Source organism: Otolemur garnettii, unplaced genomic scaffold (assembly GCF_000181295.1).
Source record: "Otolemur garnettii isolate 467f Iridium unplaced genomic scaffold, OtoGar3 scaffold00057, whole genome shotgun sequence".
In the NCBI taxonomy this organism is placed as follows: Eukaryota; Metazoa; Chordata; class Mammalia; order Primates; family Galagidae; genus Otolemur; species Otolemur garnettii.
The window spans coordinates 2,507,335-2,524,619 of NW_003852452.1; the positions used below are offsets into that span (position 1 = coordinate 2,507,335).

The window sequence follows — 17,285 nt, forward strand, 5'->3', positions numbered from 1 at the left end:
TATTAAATTGAAAATAAAACTCAGCATTATGAAAAGGAAAAAGCTAGCAACACTTGCTAAAAGCTTAAATAAAACTTAAATGACCAGGATTAAAACTACAAAAGCTTCCAATACAAGAAATAGGCTCTCACACATGTTCGGAAACATACCCGCCTTCTACAGAACCTATGAGGCGATCCTCCCTTAGCAATGAAGTTTATTAAAAGAGAGAGAGAGAGAGAGAGAAAGAGAGAGAGAAATCATCCAAAAACTAGTAACTATTCATTTTCCTACTCAATAAATGTAACTAAATGTTAAACTTACAATAATTAAAATACAGGGAGCGGCATTAAACTGAATAGCCACATTATTTACATTAACATGCAGAAATACAGAATCTGAATCTGTACATTTCTTATCCCTCAGAGATTGGCCAGTGATAATAATCTCAGCAAATAAATATGTTATTATTCAAGAATTATTTTTAAATAATAAAATGCTACTAAAATATTGTTTCTGTAAAAATTTCTACCATTTCCTTTCCTATATTATGACATTAATGAAAAATAACTTCCGCATTCAATAGGTATTTCCTAAAAGAGCATTTCTTATAATAAACTGGAGGACAAAACAAAAATAGTTACTGAATTATTCCTAACGAAAGTGATTATGCATAAAAACACTGTTTTGATACTTTACATATATTTTAGACTTCAAAATTACAGTATTACAGATATGTGACCAAAAATGATTAAAATACGTAACAATACAGAAGCATAAAATAAAGTCGTATTAAAGTGTAAGAATAAAGAATGTCTAGTGAATCTTACCCTCTGTTCCAATGCTGACTGAGTCTGTTGTCTTAAAAGAGCTTTAAATGGCCCCCCTTCTTTTCCAGCACTCCCACTTCCCATGCCTACAGAAATCAGTACATAAATAACAACCAGAAAAACAACTATAGAAACAGAAAGTTTAGTTGCATTCATCTTCATAAATACCATAAGTTAAGATATGATACAATGATCCAAACATTTAAAGCATTTGTGATAACAACTAAAGTACATACTATTTTACTCTATTCACAAAATTTTCATTAGAAAACAAGATGTCAAAATCCTACTGACCCACAGCTAGTTTTAATTTGTAAAAAATTTAAGAGAAATTATATTAAGGTGATGAATCTACGTATAATATTCCATTTTTAAATTGAATCTTCTAATAAAAAATCACAATAATAATTACTATGTAAATAGCTTAAATACACTAAAAATTAAGAGAAATATTAAATATTCAATAAAATATATGGAAGAAAAGCATTGATTGTGCACACTTAAAATATTCTCAAATTCTCTAAAGAGCATATAACTTAGGCAATTTTTAAATATAGTCAAATCTATTTTCTGAGGACTTCCCATTTCTAAATATAACATCACAATAAATAGTTATTTCATAATTGTCAACACTTACTTGCCAAAATCAGTAATTTTTTTAAAGACTAAAAGTCAGACATATAATAATAGACATATCACAAATGCACATAGTTACAGATGAAAGAATTGTATTTCCCAAACTCTTAGATGTATTTTTTAAGGCTTCATTTTACCTCATTTTATTTTTTTGACAGTACCAATAGATCAACTATGGTCAAACAAGAATAGAAAGTAGGGGACAGATGAGAAGCCAGTGCTCTACAGACTAGAGTTAAGCTAATCCCATCTCTTTCAAAACTGAGGATGCATACAGTCACATTTACTGCAATGACTTCAAAAGAAACTAATTCACTTTTACATTTTTAGCTGTTCTTGGATAAGGAAACAAAGGTTAGCATGTGTATAGTCCCATCTTATTCTTCAAATACAAAAAAAATTAATTTTTGTTATAGTAACAAACATTACTTTTCAGAGACTATACAATACTAAACATAGAAATGAAACTAAGGTTTTATATGAAACATATTAAAAGCCACAAAATAAAATGTAAATTTGTAGTGATAAGCAAAATATCAGAAAATATAGCAGAATAATTTGATAATTAAGGCAACAGAAAAAAACAAGATACTGAAAGAAATGAGACTTAAACTGATTCAAACAGAAGAATTTACTAATGTTACAATATGGTTTAGCAACGTGATGACAGAGGTCCAATATGAATGGAGTTGGCATGAACAGAAAGCTAGTAAAACATCTGAAACACAAACTCTAGTAATAAAGAACCTAACAATTACTGGAAATGTCCAGCTCTATATACCTAGGCATAACTTTTAATATACAAAGTAATTTAGAAGAATACTCATAATTATCCACCACGTCATCCTCAATTGTTTCCTCATGATAATTTTAATTGCTTAAGTCTCTACTGGTAAGAAAAATAACAGAAATACATCCTGTATGAAATATTGAATAATTCTTTTTAGTATGAAAAATACAGAGATTAAAAAGCTGACATAATGTGGTCCTACCAGAAGCAGCCAGGAACAGCTCTTCACTGAAAGAAACACTTTTCCTCAGAACTGGGCTGACAAGGCTAGAATGATGAGGGGTAAGGCTAGATTCCGAGAGGAGGAGACAGGACTTTTTAAGATGAAGGGAATCACAAGAGAGAGAGGGGGAGCTGGGAAACAGGTAAATCCTAGGTCTCTGTGGGTAAGGTGCTGTGGAGGAAAGTAGCAGAGAAAAGATGCAGATTCAGAAGATGACCAGAAAATGCAGGATAAGGAAAGCAACGATGAAGCAAAACATAACAGTAAAAATGAATTTTAAAACGTATAGACAAATTACACTAGGCAAATGAAAAGTCACCAGCAAAACCATCGACCCAGCACAATGTAAATAAAAGGTATAGCCTGAAACCTAACAAAATCTTTGTAAACCTCTGCAATCATTACAATTTCTTATATCACTAAATTTAGGATGTGATGCAATTCTGATCACTCATAATTGACTTCTTTGAGATATTTCAATTACCAGCCTTTTTCGCTTAAGAATTTGTAAGGTTAAAACATACCACATTTTCAAACTTTTAAAGCCAGAAATGTGTTGCCTCAAATATAAAAACACTTGTTTAAAGTGGTAAAGGTATATAGTACTTCAAAGGTTACTAACTAAAAGATAACATTTTTAAGTATTTTAACTGAATAGCCTTAAAAAACAGTACCAGATTAGCAGACAGATGTCACTATTAATTTTAAATAAATATTAACTTCGATCTGTCTGGTTTTGAAATGTATATTCTTTTCTTTTTCTTCTAAAATTTTTAATAACTTAATCTGATCACAATACTATTTGCATTTATAGAGATTTGAGCACCACAGGATCACAGGAACTATACATTCCTGAAGGCCTAACTAAGAAACTAACAATTTGTCTGGTGTCAAATCAATAGCCTAACAAAAGCAATCCATAATTCCATTCTTACTTGTTGAGTACTTGGGAAAAATATATAAAAATAAAGCCTTGTAAAAATCAGAATCTGCAGAAATAAATATAACTTTTTTAAAAGAGACCTATGAGAAAACTGACAATAGCTTTTACTATAAACAGAAAAAGATTCTAAGTTTTATTAACTTTATTCTATTTTTGGCTTCCCCAGTCCATATATAACAAGCCAATTATCATCACCTAACCTATTCCCACTATTTCTCAAGACATTGACTTTGCACACAGGTAAATTAACAGGCAGAGAATCATGAAATACATGCTGAATGATAGTTTGAGACTTTTAGAACAATCATAATTTTGTCATTTTAAATCTCCATGAATTCTCTTCAGGAGATTTTTAGAACAATCATAATTTTGCCATTTTAAATCTCCTGAGGAAGTCTCCTGAGGACAATTCAAAGATATTTAAGGACTCATGAGAAAACCAAGAGACTAAAAACTACTAATTTTCTATACATAAGCTACAGAGGTAGTGAATAATTATTATAAAAATTATTTAGGGCAGCACCTGTGGCTCAAAAGGGTAGGGCGCTGGCCCCATATGCCAGAGGTGGTGGGTTCAAACCCAGCCCCAGCCAAAATAATAATAATATTTTATTTAGAGGGAGTTATAGAAATATGAAATAATACCTCATTTACAAATTATTTTAAAAAACTAAAAAGTTGGAGCTAGAGGTTGAAATAAAAATGTTTTCACTGACAATGCAATTGATTGCCTACTAGAAAGCTAAGAGAAGTCTGGCTCAGTTAATTGACTGCTTGACAATCTTCTTTTTTGGTGAATTGAAGAAAAAGAAACAGAAATACCAAGGAAATACTCAAGTTTTTTACTCTGGGATAGTAAAGAAAAATAATAGATAAGAGTACTGAAAAATAAAAATCTACAGTCAGTGGACCAAAGTCTCAAAAATACTTGAGCATGGTGATTCACACCTATTATCCCAGTACTTTGGAGGGCCTAAGTGGGAGTGTCACTTGAGGCCAGGAGTCTGAGACCAGCCTGAGCAACACGGTGACACCCCATCTCTACAAAAACTATTTTAAATATCCAGGTATTGTGGCACCCACTTTTGGGCATAGCTTCTTAGACGGCTGAAGAAAGAGGACTGCCTGAGTCCAAGAGCTCAAGCCACAGGGAGCTATGTATTTTTTAAAATTTATTCTTCAAAAACCATCCTAAATCTTTCCTGTTTCTATTACCATCAATTTTCAGGCCAGAGTCTCTTATTCTTTATTTTTAAAATATTGTTTCCACTGTGACTTGAATGGTTCTAAATTTATAGCATAAATATGATTAAGAGGCCACATTCTAAAGTATCCACTACTATCAAATACTGCATTATTTTTAGACATTATTTATAATTATGTATATATAAAATAAAGCTAGCATCTTCAACAAAACAGCTGTGCATAATTATCTTCTTTATATTTTGTGACTACATTTATAAAAATAGAAATGAAATCTATAGACTTTCTTTAAATGCACTTTCTTCAGAAGTAGTACTGGTTTGGAATTAAATTTCTTTTCATTGTTTTCACAAAACAATGATTTATTTGGTAAATTTTTTTTTGAACATAAAAGTAAGATTATTAAAGATGATAAGTTAATACTAACACAAACAAGAACTATGTTTTAATCAAAAGGGTGAGAAAACTGCCAGACAAAAATACTATTCATAAATTTGGAAACCATTAACTTATAAAATTTTTTATTTATTTGTGATTGTTCTTAAATAATAATTTAATGATTTAAATAAGTTAATTCTATTTTGAGTAAGGAACTTTTTATCATAAAACACATCCCTAAAAACCCACAAAGATTATTCATCAAAATACAAATAGGAGAGAGAAAATTATAAATGTAATAAATCTAGAAAAAATCAAGACTAAGTAAAATAAAAATCTATTTTCTCACCTAGAAAATAACAAGAAAACCAAACATTTTAAATAACAAGTTAGTATTTAAGTAGATATACATTCTCCAATATAACCATATCAGAGGTTCTTTTTTTTTCCATAACAAAATCTTAAAATTACATTCAGAAATAGGCAGAGGAATTTGATTGCTAGAAATCAAATTCTACTAGGGTTATTTTCTATTCAAATGCTTTAAAATGTGATTCCTCTTAATTTGAGTATGAAATAAAAAATGTTCACACACAAAAATACATCTTGGAGTTGATCTACACTAAGATTAAATCAACGAAATGTAGACCTCCAAAGAGGATAATTTCTGAACTATGCAAAATTTTTCATATTCTAATTGCAGTAACTTCAAATGACCAATATTCACATTATCTTTAACTTAAATGCCAAAAACAGGAGGAAAGATTTGGATGGAAAGCTAATAAGAAACAGAAACAAATTTTTCAAAAAGAAAAAACAAAGGTGGGTGGAAGCGCCTTACCAGTTTTGGGTGTCAAACTCAAATCTGTGTCAGAAGAAGAGGACTGTCGACTGTAGGACTTGGAAGGTGAAAAGGAATAAGTTTGGTTTTTCAGAGGGGTTGAGGGTCCTGATGAGTGAGTATTGGGATTGGGATCTTCATTGAAGGGAATCCTGCCAGAAGAAGGTGGAGAAATATTAAGTAATCATGTGCCAGAGGGCTTGACAGGTGGCAGCATGATCCAAACACCCGAAAAGGAGTGGGGCAGGGCCAGCAGTCATTTCTTAAGTGTGGAGCTGGGAATGAGGCCAAAGCAACCAATTACTGTTTAACCATTCATCATTCTCTGCATTGAATATTATCTGCATTGAAACAGTTAATAAGCCAAGTGAAAAAGCAAAAAAGCATGAAATGACAGACTAAGAGGTAAAACAGATTAAAAGGAGAAATAAAAATAAGTACATGATAAAATAGTTTCAAATAAACAATGCTTTCTTAAGTTACAAAAGAAAAAAATGAACTAGAGAGGGTGTGTGTAAATATTCGTAGTTGTTCTCATATTTGCACACACATATATAACTTTGAAATAAAAATATGTTTCCTTATCCTATAGCATCAAGAGTGCCACAGCTAAAAACACAGCAGAGAGGAAAATGAGTACAGCTCTCCAGAAACATCATGTTGAATGCAGAAAACTTGCTTACCTGTTTTCCAACAGCTCTCTTCCACAGAGCAAAACAGAACCTACTCTGACAGGTTTCATACATGAAGAAAAAAAAGCGAATTGGAAGCTCTGGCAACGATTTCATTCAGAATCTAATCACCAATTTTGTTTCTAAATAAATACAGGAATAATCACAAAAATACATACGAGAGAATTCTCAAAATTCACAGTCCACACAGGAAAGATAGGGTGCTTAGAGGATCTGTGGAAGAGACTTTGGAAGCTGGAAGAACACTTTCACTTCCAGATTGTTACAGCCTCTGTGGCAGCTAAATACAGAAGTTCTTCACTGCAGCTGGACTGGGAGTAAGACAGGAGGAAGCAAAGACTTGTGGTACCTGCCTACGCTACCTGCCTGCCTGCCTGCCTCTGTAGCCACTCTGCCCGTGGCTTGCCTCTCCCCATCTCTGGAGTCTGAGCAGTCTCGTACCAGTATAGATGAGAGTGGGAACAGACACAGAGAAGTTCTGAGTAAGCCGTGAGCCAGTAGCAGTGTGAATTGGGCTGTTGTGAGTCGAGCGGCATCCATGGCTTGGAGGATGAACCAGCGGAGACCTGAGGGAATTTGTGGTCAAAGTGGAAGAAAAGACAACAATATATACAACAGATTGCAAAGTTATGTTAAAATAATTTCAAAGGAGGTTTAAGTTAGGGAAGAGAACTTATTTTTCCTTAATCCCTAACATGCAAAAAAACAAGTTAAAAGTAAAAAGAAAAGCTAAAAATTAATTTGTTAGGATACAGTGATAGGTTTAAAGGATCAGATTAATAAATTAGGACTGTGAATAAAAAAAATAGCAAGCGGAATAGTCAATGGAATTAAATAAGAAAAAGACTGAGATTTGGGTTTTAAGTTACTTTCACATTATCTGTTACTATTTTGACCACAGTAGAACTTACTGTATCATATTTATGGGAATGAGGAGGACATCCATCAAACTGAGAAGTCAAAAATAAAGTTCTCATACTACCTTTGGAACTGAGATACAGATTGCTGATATAATTATTTATATTTTTCTGTAAAGAAAGTCTAACAGCTGTTTCTGTCTAGCATCTCAAGATAGAGGTTCTCAAGAATATCTGGCTCTCATACAGATTGTACAAACTACACTGTGAACTGATATTTCATAAGATATCAATTTACACCCTACAAGAGACCACATCTGTGTGTCTGTATATATATTTAGATCAAATACACAAGTGTTTAAGTGTATATTTATATGTGACTTTTAAAATTTTCAAGAAGAAATCTGGCTTTTCTAAAAGGGTTACACTAAATGGAGTAAAAAGGTATATGACATAAATGAACCCTTGAACTTTGTATTAGCAACTATTCACTGTACCATGACTTTGCTTACATGAGGGAAAGAGAATTATATCCTCTCTGAAAAATGATCACATCCCCATTTTCTAGAATTCAAGTTCAAGGCAGGCCAACGGCCCAACTTTGCTGATCTTTTTTCTTTTCCATTTTTATCCTATTGACTGCCCAGAGAACCTTCTCCCAGCCATGATTTGTCAAGGTTCGGACATAAGCTATCATAATAAAAGACCATAATTAATCATAATGGTCTTTCCTAGGGTCTATAGCCTATTTTCTGAAAATACTGCCAATTTTACAATAGGACAAATGTTTCTGCTTTTGTTGCTAACATGAATTAAAAAGATATTTATTATAACTGCTAAATACCAAACACCTCTTTGATATCTATAATAGTGTCATACAAACAACTCAATGAGGCTTTGTTTTTGTTTCTCTGCTGAAATGAAGAAAAGTCTACGAATTGTTAGACTGAAAAAGTCTAAGAGTCTATTCTCTACACAGGAGAATTTATAGCTTAAGTCTCTTAGAAAGCATGTTTTTTTCTTTTTGGAGACAGAGTCTCACTCTGTCGTCCTTGGTTAAGTGCAGAGTCTCACTCTGATGCTCTCAGTCCAGTGCTGTGGTGTCACAACTCACAGCAATCTCAAACTCTTGGGCTCAAGTCATCCTCTTGCCTCAGCCTCCTAAGAAGCTGGGACTTCAGGCACCTGCCATAATGCCTGGCTAGTTTTCCTATTTTTAGCAGAAACAAGTCTTGCTCTTACTCAGGCTAATATAGATCTCTGGAGCTCAAACAATCCTTCCACTTTGGCCTCCCAAAGTGCTAGGATTACAGGTGTGAACCACCATGCTTGGCCAGAAAGCACTTTTTTTTAAAGTAGAGAAGCAATAAATCATACTTCAAAGCACTTTTAGCATGAAGAGAGCTCAGCTAGAAAACACCAAAAGTATTTATATTGTGCATTACACTAAAAATGTAAAAGGAAAAAACAAAGTGGAAAATACCATTAACATAAGTAAAATAAAATGAATAAGATAAAACAAACATTGTAAAATGTTCAAATTTGGATATAAAATTAGAATTAAAATACACTGAAGCATCACCCTCATGTACTCTTTGAGTTCTACCTCCATCAGTCTCCTGGCATGAAAGGCTATCTCACAGTATCGCCCCTATGGTATGCCTAATATTAAATCCATTCAGACAAGAATGTAATCTAAACTAACTTTTAGCAAATTCCTGTCTAGAATCAATAATATTATGTGATAATTAAATAGCAGAATAGCTATAATCAACTGAATCATAAAATAAGCTATGAAACAGCATCCCAACTGAATCATTATCAAAATACAATGAAGCTGGTTGAAATAAAGCAGCCTAAGAACTGAGAGTTTATGTTTTTAAATAACTAGCCATCCATACTAATATGCTTTGCAAAAAATCCTAACAACTAACTTAAATTCATCATGGTGTAAAAATGTTTGACAATTTAAGGCAAATGGCTAAAACATTAGAAAAGGAGAAAATGTACACAGTCCCAGAAGGATTACATTAATGGAACTCTTCCTGAACACATGCAAAACCTATTCCCCTGCTATCTACATCTCATTCTAAGAAACCAATAAGTGGTATAGTATTGTCTCTTTCCACTAAGTGACTTACTTAAATTCACTATGCAAAGAGAGAAAAAATAAATCTTTCTCCTTCAAAAATCTCTCTCTGCAATCAGACTCGACCTATAGCAGCTGGCAATTCATATCCTTCTAGGAGATATTTTAAAACAGAATGTAAAACAGATTCATTCTACAATTTTTAAAACACAATTATTTGTCAATGTGTTTCCAAACAAAATTTGGCAATATGTAATGCTGGTCTCTCTTCTGAATAAAATTTAATCCAAGTAACTAACAGGATAGAGAAAATGTCTACATAAAAAGAAGAAGCTTAAGACAAAGACGAAAATCTCATTTTAAAAAAGACATAGAAAAACTTTTTTTTTTTTTTTTTAAGACTATGACTGCTTTCTATTCAACCTCTCTTGACTAATGCTGAACTGGGAAACATTCTAGGTTTTCTGAGTACAGGATTCTGACTCCTTGATAATCTAGAACAGGAGTCAGCAAACCATAAACTATAGGCCAAAACCATCCTGACATCTGTTTTGTAAATAAATAAGTTTTACTTGACCACAGCCATACACAATCCCTTGCATACTGTTCAACTCCTGCTTTCACACTACAATGGCAGAATTATGTAGTAGTGTTAGCAAAAACTAAATGATTTACCCACATCATCTGTTAATTTACAGAAGAACCGCTGGATCAATGGGCCTCAACAAAGTACTATGGCATTTAGGATGGAACAAGTCTGATTTACTGTGTGCTCACTCTTGTCCCTTGTTCCCTGTGTAGAATCACTATGACAGAAAAAGCTTGTTTCAAACATTCTGTACTGACCATACAACCACCACCATGTTGATAATCTTGGTCTTTGGACACAGGCCAAATCCAGACAACAGAAGTTGGATTACACATAATTTTTTTAAAATGCACAAGTCTAAATTCCTTTAGATCAGAGATCTGCAAAACCCTTTAACTGTAAAGACAGATACTGTGTGGCCAGTGTCTACAATATTATCATCTGGCCTGAAAAAGTTTGCCTACTTCAGCTTTACACAGACCTTAGCATTTCCTATTTAATTATACCTTATTATTTTATTACCTCTGACAATTGTGTTTGAGACTCCTGCAAAGTCAATCTTCCTTGCTTTCTATACTATGTTGCCAATAATAACATAATTGGATTATCAGGTAGGGGGCTTCAAGTATTCTACAGAAAATAAGTAAAATTCCACATAATGCACATAAATTCATTCATTTAGTGCTTTAGTTATCCAATATATAAAGATCTGGAAAAAGTTTACTGTTTTTTTTTTTTTTTTGAGACAGAGTCTCACTATGTCACCCTTGGTAGAGAGCCGTGGCGTCACTGCTTACAGCAACCTCTAACTCTTGGGCTTAAGCAATTCTCTTATCTCAGCCTCCCAAATAGCTGGGACTACAGGCACCTGTCACAACACCTGGCTGAAAAGTTTAATTTTGTACAACTTAATTGAAGTTTCATATTAAGGCAGTTAAATGAAACAGGAAAAATCTAAATATTTTTAAGTTTTAAATGTTCGCAGTCATTTCTGATAAGAAAAATCACCATAGGGAAAAAAACGTATGTCGAAAGAGACTACTAAAATATTTCCAATCAAATGCATAGGTAAAAGATAAAAAAAAAAAATCTCCATAAAATCAATTTAATTGACTCATACTTACTCCTTCATATCTTTAGATGGGGAATTACATGCAGGAAGGAATGCTGCTGGGCTACTTAATTTATCCAGAGTACACGCTGTTCCTATGGCTCGTACCACTAACCCAGACTCGCCCTCCAGATCAAAACACTGTAAGTACCCAACAACTGCATTGCCTCTCATTTCAAGGACTTTCAAGCCAATCTTTCTCTGCAGTTCACCTACAGAAAAGGAAAAAAACTCATTTTTGCATCATATCTCTACATACTATAAAGCTGGTTATGATAGTGATTAAAAAAAAAAAAACCTCAAAAAAGTCAGACTTTCAGAATTTAAAGGGAACTAGAGGATTATCAGGTTCAGTCTCCTCCCTTCAAGGAAGTAAGATACTACACCTCGCATTTTATGGACGTGGTAAGTTAGATTCACTCACTCATGCATTCATTTACCAAGCAATTTTTGCTTCTATGCTATGCACTGGCTCTCAGGGAAGGACTATGGACAGACAACATTTGAATAGAAAGCATCAGACAGAGAGAGATGGATGATCTGCCTTAGCTCTGACACAAATAAATGCTGGATGGAGGAAAATCAGAATCTGCTTTCCTGATGTTCAGGGCTCCTTCCTAAACCTCCTTGCTCAGAGCTCTTTCCACTACACTATTCCAGGAACACAATGTCCTTTTACCACCTAGTTAGGAACAAGCTTCTGATTCAGATTCCTACTTGTTAAAAGAGTTAATGTCTGTGTAGGGGGGGAGGATGGCTCCTGGTGCAGGGAATTATTCACTTATAATTCATAGCCTTCATTGTAAAATTTTGGTAGCATGTCAAAGAAAAGTGAAAAAAATTAAAGTATTAAGTCAATCAGTAATAAAGTTACTTTTTTAAAATACCTGACATTAAAGAAATGAGTCTCTGTCTGGCCTCATTTGATGCCCTCGGTGTGCGAATTCGATCAATCCATTGATATTCTGGGTCTTCATTAACCACAAGTTCTTCTACAAATCCATGAATTATCACAGCTCTATAGCACTTTGGAATAGATGTTGCTGTTAAAACAAATTATCTGTTACGCTTCTGTTTCTCAAAAGATAAAATTCAATTTTTAAAAAATGTACATCTAAGTTCTTGTCTTTTAAATATAGAGTGTCTTTCACTGTGATCATCTCAATGTAATTATAGGAACACTTCTAATCAGTCTTCTAAGATCCATTTTATTCTTAGCAGTAATTTTCTTTCATGAGGCCTCTCATCTTTCTTACATAAGCATTATAAACATAAATTGTATTTTTATAAAATACAATGATAAAACCATAGGCTACCTTAAGTAGCATTCGATACAAAGGTTTATAAAATCAAAATTAAAATTAGCTACATAAGGCCAGATGTAGTGGCTCACACCTATAATTCTAGTACTCTGGGAAGTGCAGGCAGGTGGATTGCATGAGCTCAGGAGTTTGAGACCAGCCTGAGCAAAAGCGAGATCCCATCTCTACCAAAAATAGAAAAACTGAGGCAAGAGGATTGCCTGAGCCCAAGAGGTTGCTATGAGCTATGATGCCATGGCACTCTAGCCAGGGTAACAGCTTGAGAGTCTGTTTCAAAAAAAAAATTAGCTAGATAATTACATAATTAGAAAGCAAATAACAAATTAAGAAATATCTTATTCAAAGTCCTTTGCAAAAGCACTTCTGTATGCCACACATGACAGCCTCAAAAATCACACTACTGCCTTTCCAATATAACTTGAGTCATGATAGCTCTGAAGTTTCTAATAACCCACAGCCTCATGCTAACTGGTTCAATAGACACTATGCTACTTAATAAACTCGTTTATAAAACTCATTTAAGTCGAATTGGATTGGATTGAAATAAGATATGGTCAGATTCAAAAAGGGAGCCAGGCATGACAGCTGATGCATGTATGCCTAGCACTTTTGGAGGCCAAGGCAGGAGGATTGCTTGAAGTTAGGTGTTCAACACCAGCCTGAACAAGAGGGAGACCCCATCTCTACAAGAAATAAAAAAAATAGCCGGGTGTAGTGGGACTCGCCTGTAGTCCCAGCTACTAAGGAGGCTGGGGCAAGAGGATCACTTGAGCCCAGGAGTTTGAGGTTGCTGTGAGCTGTGATGATGCTTGTCTTCACTCTAACCTGGGTAAATTAAGATTCTGTCTTTAAAAAAAAAAAAAGACAAAAACCTCAGACCACCTATACCAAACTATTCTCTTAAAAGAGACATTTATGCATTGAAGCTACTCAACTACCTAGGGGTTTTCATCCCTAGTTTAAGAGACTGGCTCTGAGTCAAACAGACTTGCCCAATTCAGATTCATGCATTTCACGGAGTTCTGAGGGCCCCTACCCATAGAAGCCTGTGTAATCTGCGGCAGCTTACTGTAATGCTTAGCTATAGTGGTCTACTCCTATCTTTCACTGCCCTGTAAAGTTATCACTGGATTTTTCTAACAAAAATTGTTATAGACATGTAAAATTTAGATACCCTTTTCTTTCAATGATAAATAGTCTCAGAGTTACTGTAATTGTGTGTGGAAGATTACCAATTTTCTCCTTTGCATTAAATCCAAAGTATAAAATCTTTTCTCTATTAGCCTTCTGAAATACTAATTTCATTTCCCATGTTTAACAATTATCAAATTGTCTATTAAATGAACAACACAATGTATTTACTTACTGCAAAAGAATTTGACTCCACACGATGACTGCCTAAACCGATTTAAATCATTGAAGAGGTCTACTTTGACTACTACATTGATTTCCCCACGGATACCTATAAATTCAAAAAGAAAAATCAAGCTTCTACCTTAAGAAAATAGTGTAATTAAATAACAAAGCACATAAATCACAATAATTTTAAAATGTACACAATCCCTGTCTTACAATGGCTCAACTTACAATTTTTCAACTTTATCATGGTGGCAAAACAGTCTGCTTTTCACTTTTACTACAGTATTCAATAAATTATGAAACAGTCAACATTCTATTATATTATAAAATAGGCTTTGTGTTAGGTAATTTGGCCCTACTGCAGGCTAATGTAACTGTCTAAGGTTAGAGTAAGCTAAGATAAACCATGGTGTTTGGCAGATTAGGTATATAAAATGTGTTTTTGACTTAATGATATTTTCAAATTAAAGTGGGTTTTATCAGGACAAAATCCTATCATAAGTCATGGAGAAGCTGTAATTTATCAATCACAATGGTAATGTTAACTATTTCCTAAGTATTTTCATTCTCGATAATTTTTTATTACATTTTCTGAAGTAGAACACATATGCATTAAAGAACCATTCTCGTTTTCACCTCAAGTCTTCACTTATTTGAACCAGAACCAACGAGAATGGAGTCTTTTTTAAATTGATGGTGATGATGATGATGGGAACATCTGCCAGCCCCGGTAGATGATACACTAGATGCTTTACATATCTCATCAATCCAATAACGTAACTTCGGTAGTCATATCATCCTCATTTTACAAAAGAAGAGATTAATATTTAATTAATAAAAGTTAAATGATTTACACAGAGTCAGTAGTTAATAAAGCCGGGATTAAAATTAAGATCTTTATGATCTCAGAATACATACCCTAAATAATGAAAGAACCTGATTTAACAAGAACGTTGTTTTATTCATTTTAATGTATACAATTTAAAATAAGCTAACTAAAACATTCTAAAAGAGTAAGTTTTCAGAATATACTCAAATAAGAATGACCCACCCCTTATCTCTAAACATCTCCTAACATTTTCATTTGACTATCCTGAATTCATGTCAAATTTATATTTATGGTGGAAGAACTTCTAGGAATAGTGACTTACTAGTTTACCTACTGAAATTTTTTTAAAAGATTATGTTCTTAACAAAGGGCTCATAAATATCACAGACCACCTAAAAACAATATTTAATATATTTGAAAAATGCATTCATTCATATAGTCACTTTTAATTCGAGCTCAGATTAGTTCCTCAGCATCTTTTTTTTTAATTGGTAACATAATAAATATTTGAATGGACTGTATTTCTTGATTTCAAAGAAAATACATATATATTATAGAAAACAGAGGAAAAGGCAAAAAAGGACAAAGGGAAATAAAATTATGATCCAGAAATAAAAAATGTTTTATCATGTATTCTACCAATTTTTCCAGTGATACTGCAATACACAATTCTATTTCTAAACAAACTTTGGATCATATGTTTTATAACCTAAACTTTGCATTCATTCAATCATGCAATTTCCTATGATGTTGTTTTCTGAAAACATACCATTTTTTCCTGACTATATATACCATAATTTAAGTAAATCTCTTTACTAGGGTCTATATATACCATAATTTTAAGTAAATGTCTCTCTTCAATTTGTTTTATCATTTTAAACATTAGTACATATTAGGATATAAATAATCTCACAATAAATATACATAAACCTCAGTCAGCTACCATCAGTGGAATTGCCAAGCCAAAAAAGTAAAAAAGGCTGAGAGATGCACAGCTGGGGAGAGAAACGCCAGTTCGGAATGGGCCATGCTGCCATTCTGAAGAGACATTACACATTTAGGAGAGTAGTTCTTAAAACTTTTTGCTCTCAGGACCTCATGACAATCTTAAAAATAATTGCAGACCTCAAAAACAGTTCTTATTTAGCTGGTCATTATCTATCAGTATTTACCATATTTTAAAAATACGGGATTTTTAAAAAGCATACTTATTACTTCATTTAAAGTTACAATAATAAACTCATTCATGTTAACATAAGCAATGTTTTTAATAAAAATAACTAAACTTTCAGAAAATTAGTGATAAGACTGGCAATGTGTTATACTTCTACAATTCTCTCTCATTAACGAATGTCTAGTTAATGAAACACATTCTCATTTCTGCTCTGTGTTCACCATCTGATATCATAAAACCTCTAGGGAACTCCATTGTAGGCTTGTGATAAAGTGGGAATAACAACAGTGAATGACTTGAGTCTAAGTTGGAAAGCGTTCTCAACTCACAGATCTGTAAAAGAATGTCTGGGACTCCTATGTACTCCCAGACCATACTTGGTAAACCCTGCTTCAGACAACAAAAATTCTTTGAAGAAATTTTAAGCAAAAAAAATCAGTATTGGCACTTCGAAAATGTGTTTTAGACATACAGAGGACCAAGACTAGCTCATTTTTAAATAATACATTGACTTACTATATTGCACAAATTTAGTAGGCATTATTTCAAATTATGTTCAGAGAAGTAACAATTCTGAACATAAATTGAGCTGGCTCTCTGAACCAGCAACACTACTGCTTGTTTTCTAAACGGTACCTTTTGAAGACACATACTTTACAACCATCAAGTGTACCACCAAAAGTCTTTAAGAATAAATTTAAAAGACTGTGATTTATAAATCTTACTCCTTACCATGTATGGTGTCATAAATTGGAAACCACCCTGAGATGACTGTTGCAGCTTCACTGTACAGTAGAGGATCAATGTCAATGTACACTTTACCAATGGCATCATTTGCACTGTAAGTATCATGGTCAAGAACGGTGATCTGCAGAGGTTCATCTTGCAAGTCTTCATCGTCCACCTAAAAGTGTACCTTAAAATTAAATCTTACACAGTTTTAAGATCTTAGACCATACACATACAAAATATATACATACATATATCAAATGAAAAAGGATAGCTTATTTCTGGGGGGAAAAGCCTTATAGATTTATCTCTAAACATAAAGGTAGAGAGATTAATACACAACACAGAGAGTTTTAACACTGTTTTCTACACATGATGTCATCTTTCTAAAGAAAAAAAAGAGCCTAGTTCACCTCCAAGCTCAAAGGTAGGATGATTAACACAAAAAGTTTTACATATTGTCCAATATTTTACATTTACAAAATGCTTAAGTAATGCCATAAGAGAGTTCATATATTTTCTACAGAGTAAGAATGCTAATAAGCACAATGACACCATAACTTCTAAAAGCAATTTTAGAGAATGAAACTGTAAGCAAAACTAACTCTATGTGTAAGAAAAAACCATCTAGTATAGCTCAGTGGCTGGGGTGCCAGCCACATACACTGGAACTGGCAGGTTCGAACCCAGCCCAGGCCTGCCAAACAACAA

At 33.3% G+C, this 17,285-nt stretch overlaps 1 protein-coding gene across 6 annotated transcripts in view; it reads right to left on the reverse strand.

The window, feature by feature from the left end:
• The window catches only part of C2CD5 (C2 calcium dependent domain containing 5), a 92,391-nt gene that overhangs the window by 60,209 nt on the left and 14,897 nt on the right, over positions 1-17,285 (reverse strand). For 5 of the 6 annotated variants that reach the window (XR_002774044.1, XM_012806789.1, XM_003792455.3 and 2 more), the window contains exons 4-9: positions 16,578-16,749; positions 13,850-13,945; positions 12,049-12,204; positions 11,175-11,373; positions 5,824-5,975; positions 810-895 (exon numbers count right to left, since the gene is read on the reverse strand). Coding sequence is in view for 5 of the 6 variants with exons in the window: in XM_012806789.1 (XP_012662243.1) it covers positions 810-895; positions 5,824-5,975; positions 11,175-11,373; positions 12,049-12,204; positions 13,850-13,945; positions 16,578-16,749 (861 nt within the window). In the remaining variant the exon portion in view is untranslated. The remainder of the gene's footprint in view (positions 1-809; positions 896-5,823; positions 5,976-11,174; positions 11,374-12,048; positions 12,205-13,849; positions 13,946-16,577; positions 16,750-17,285) is intronic. The other variant, XM_023514698.1, reaches the window with a different exon arrangement.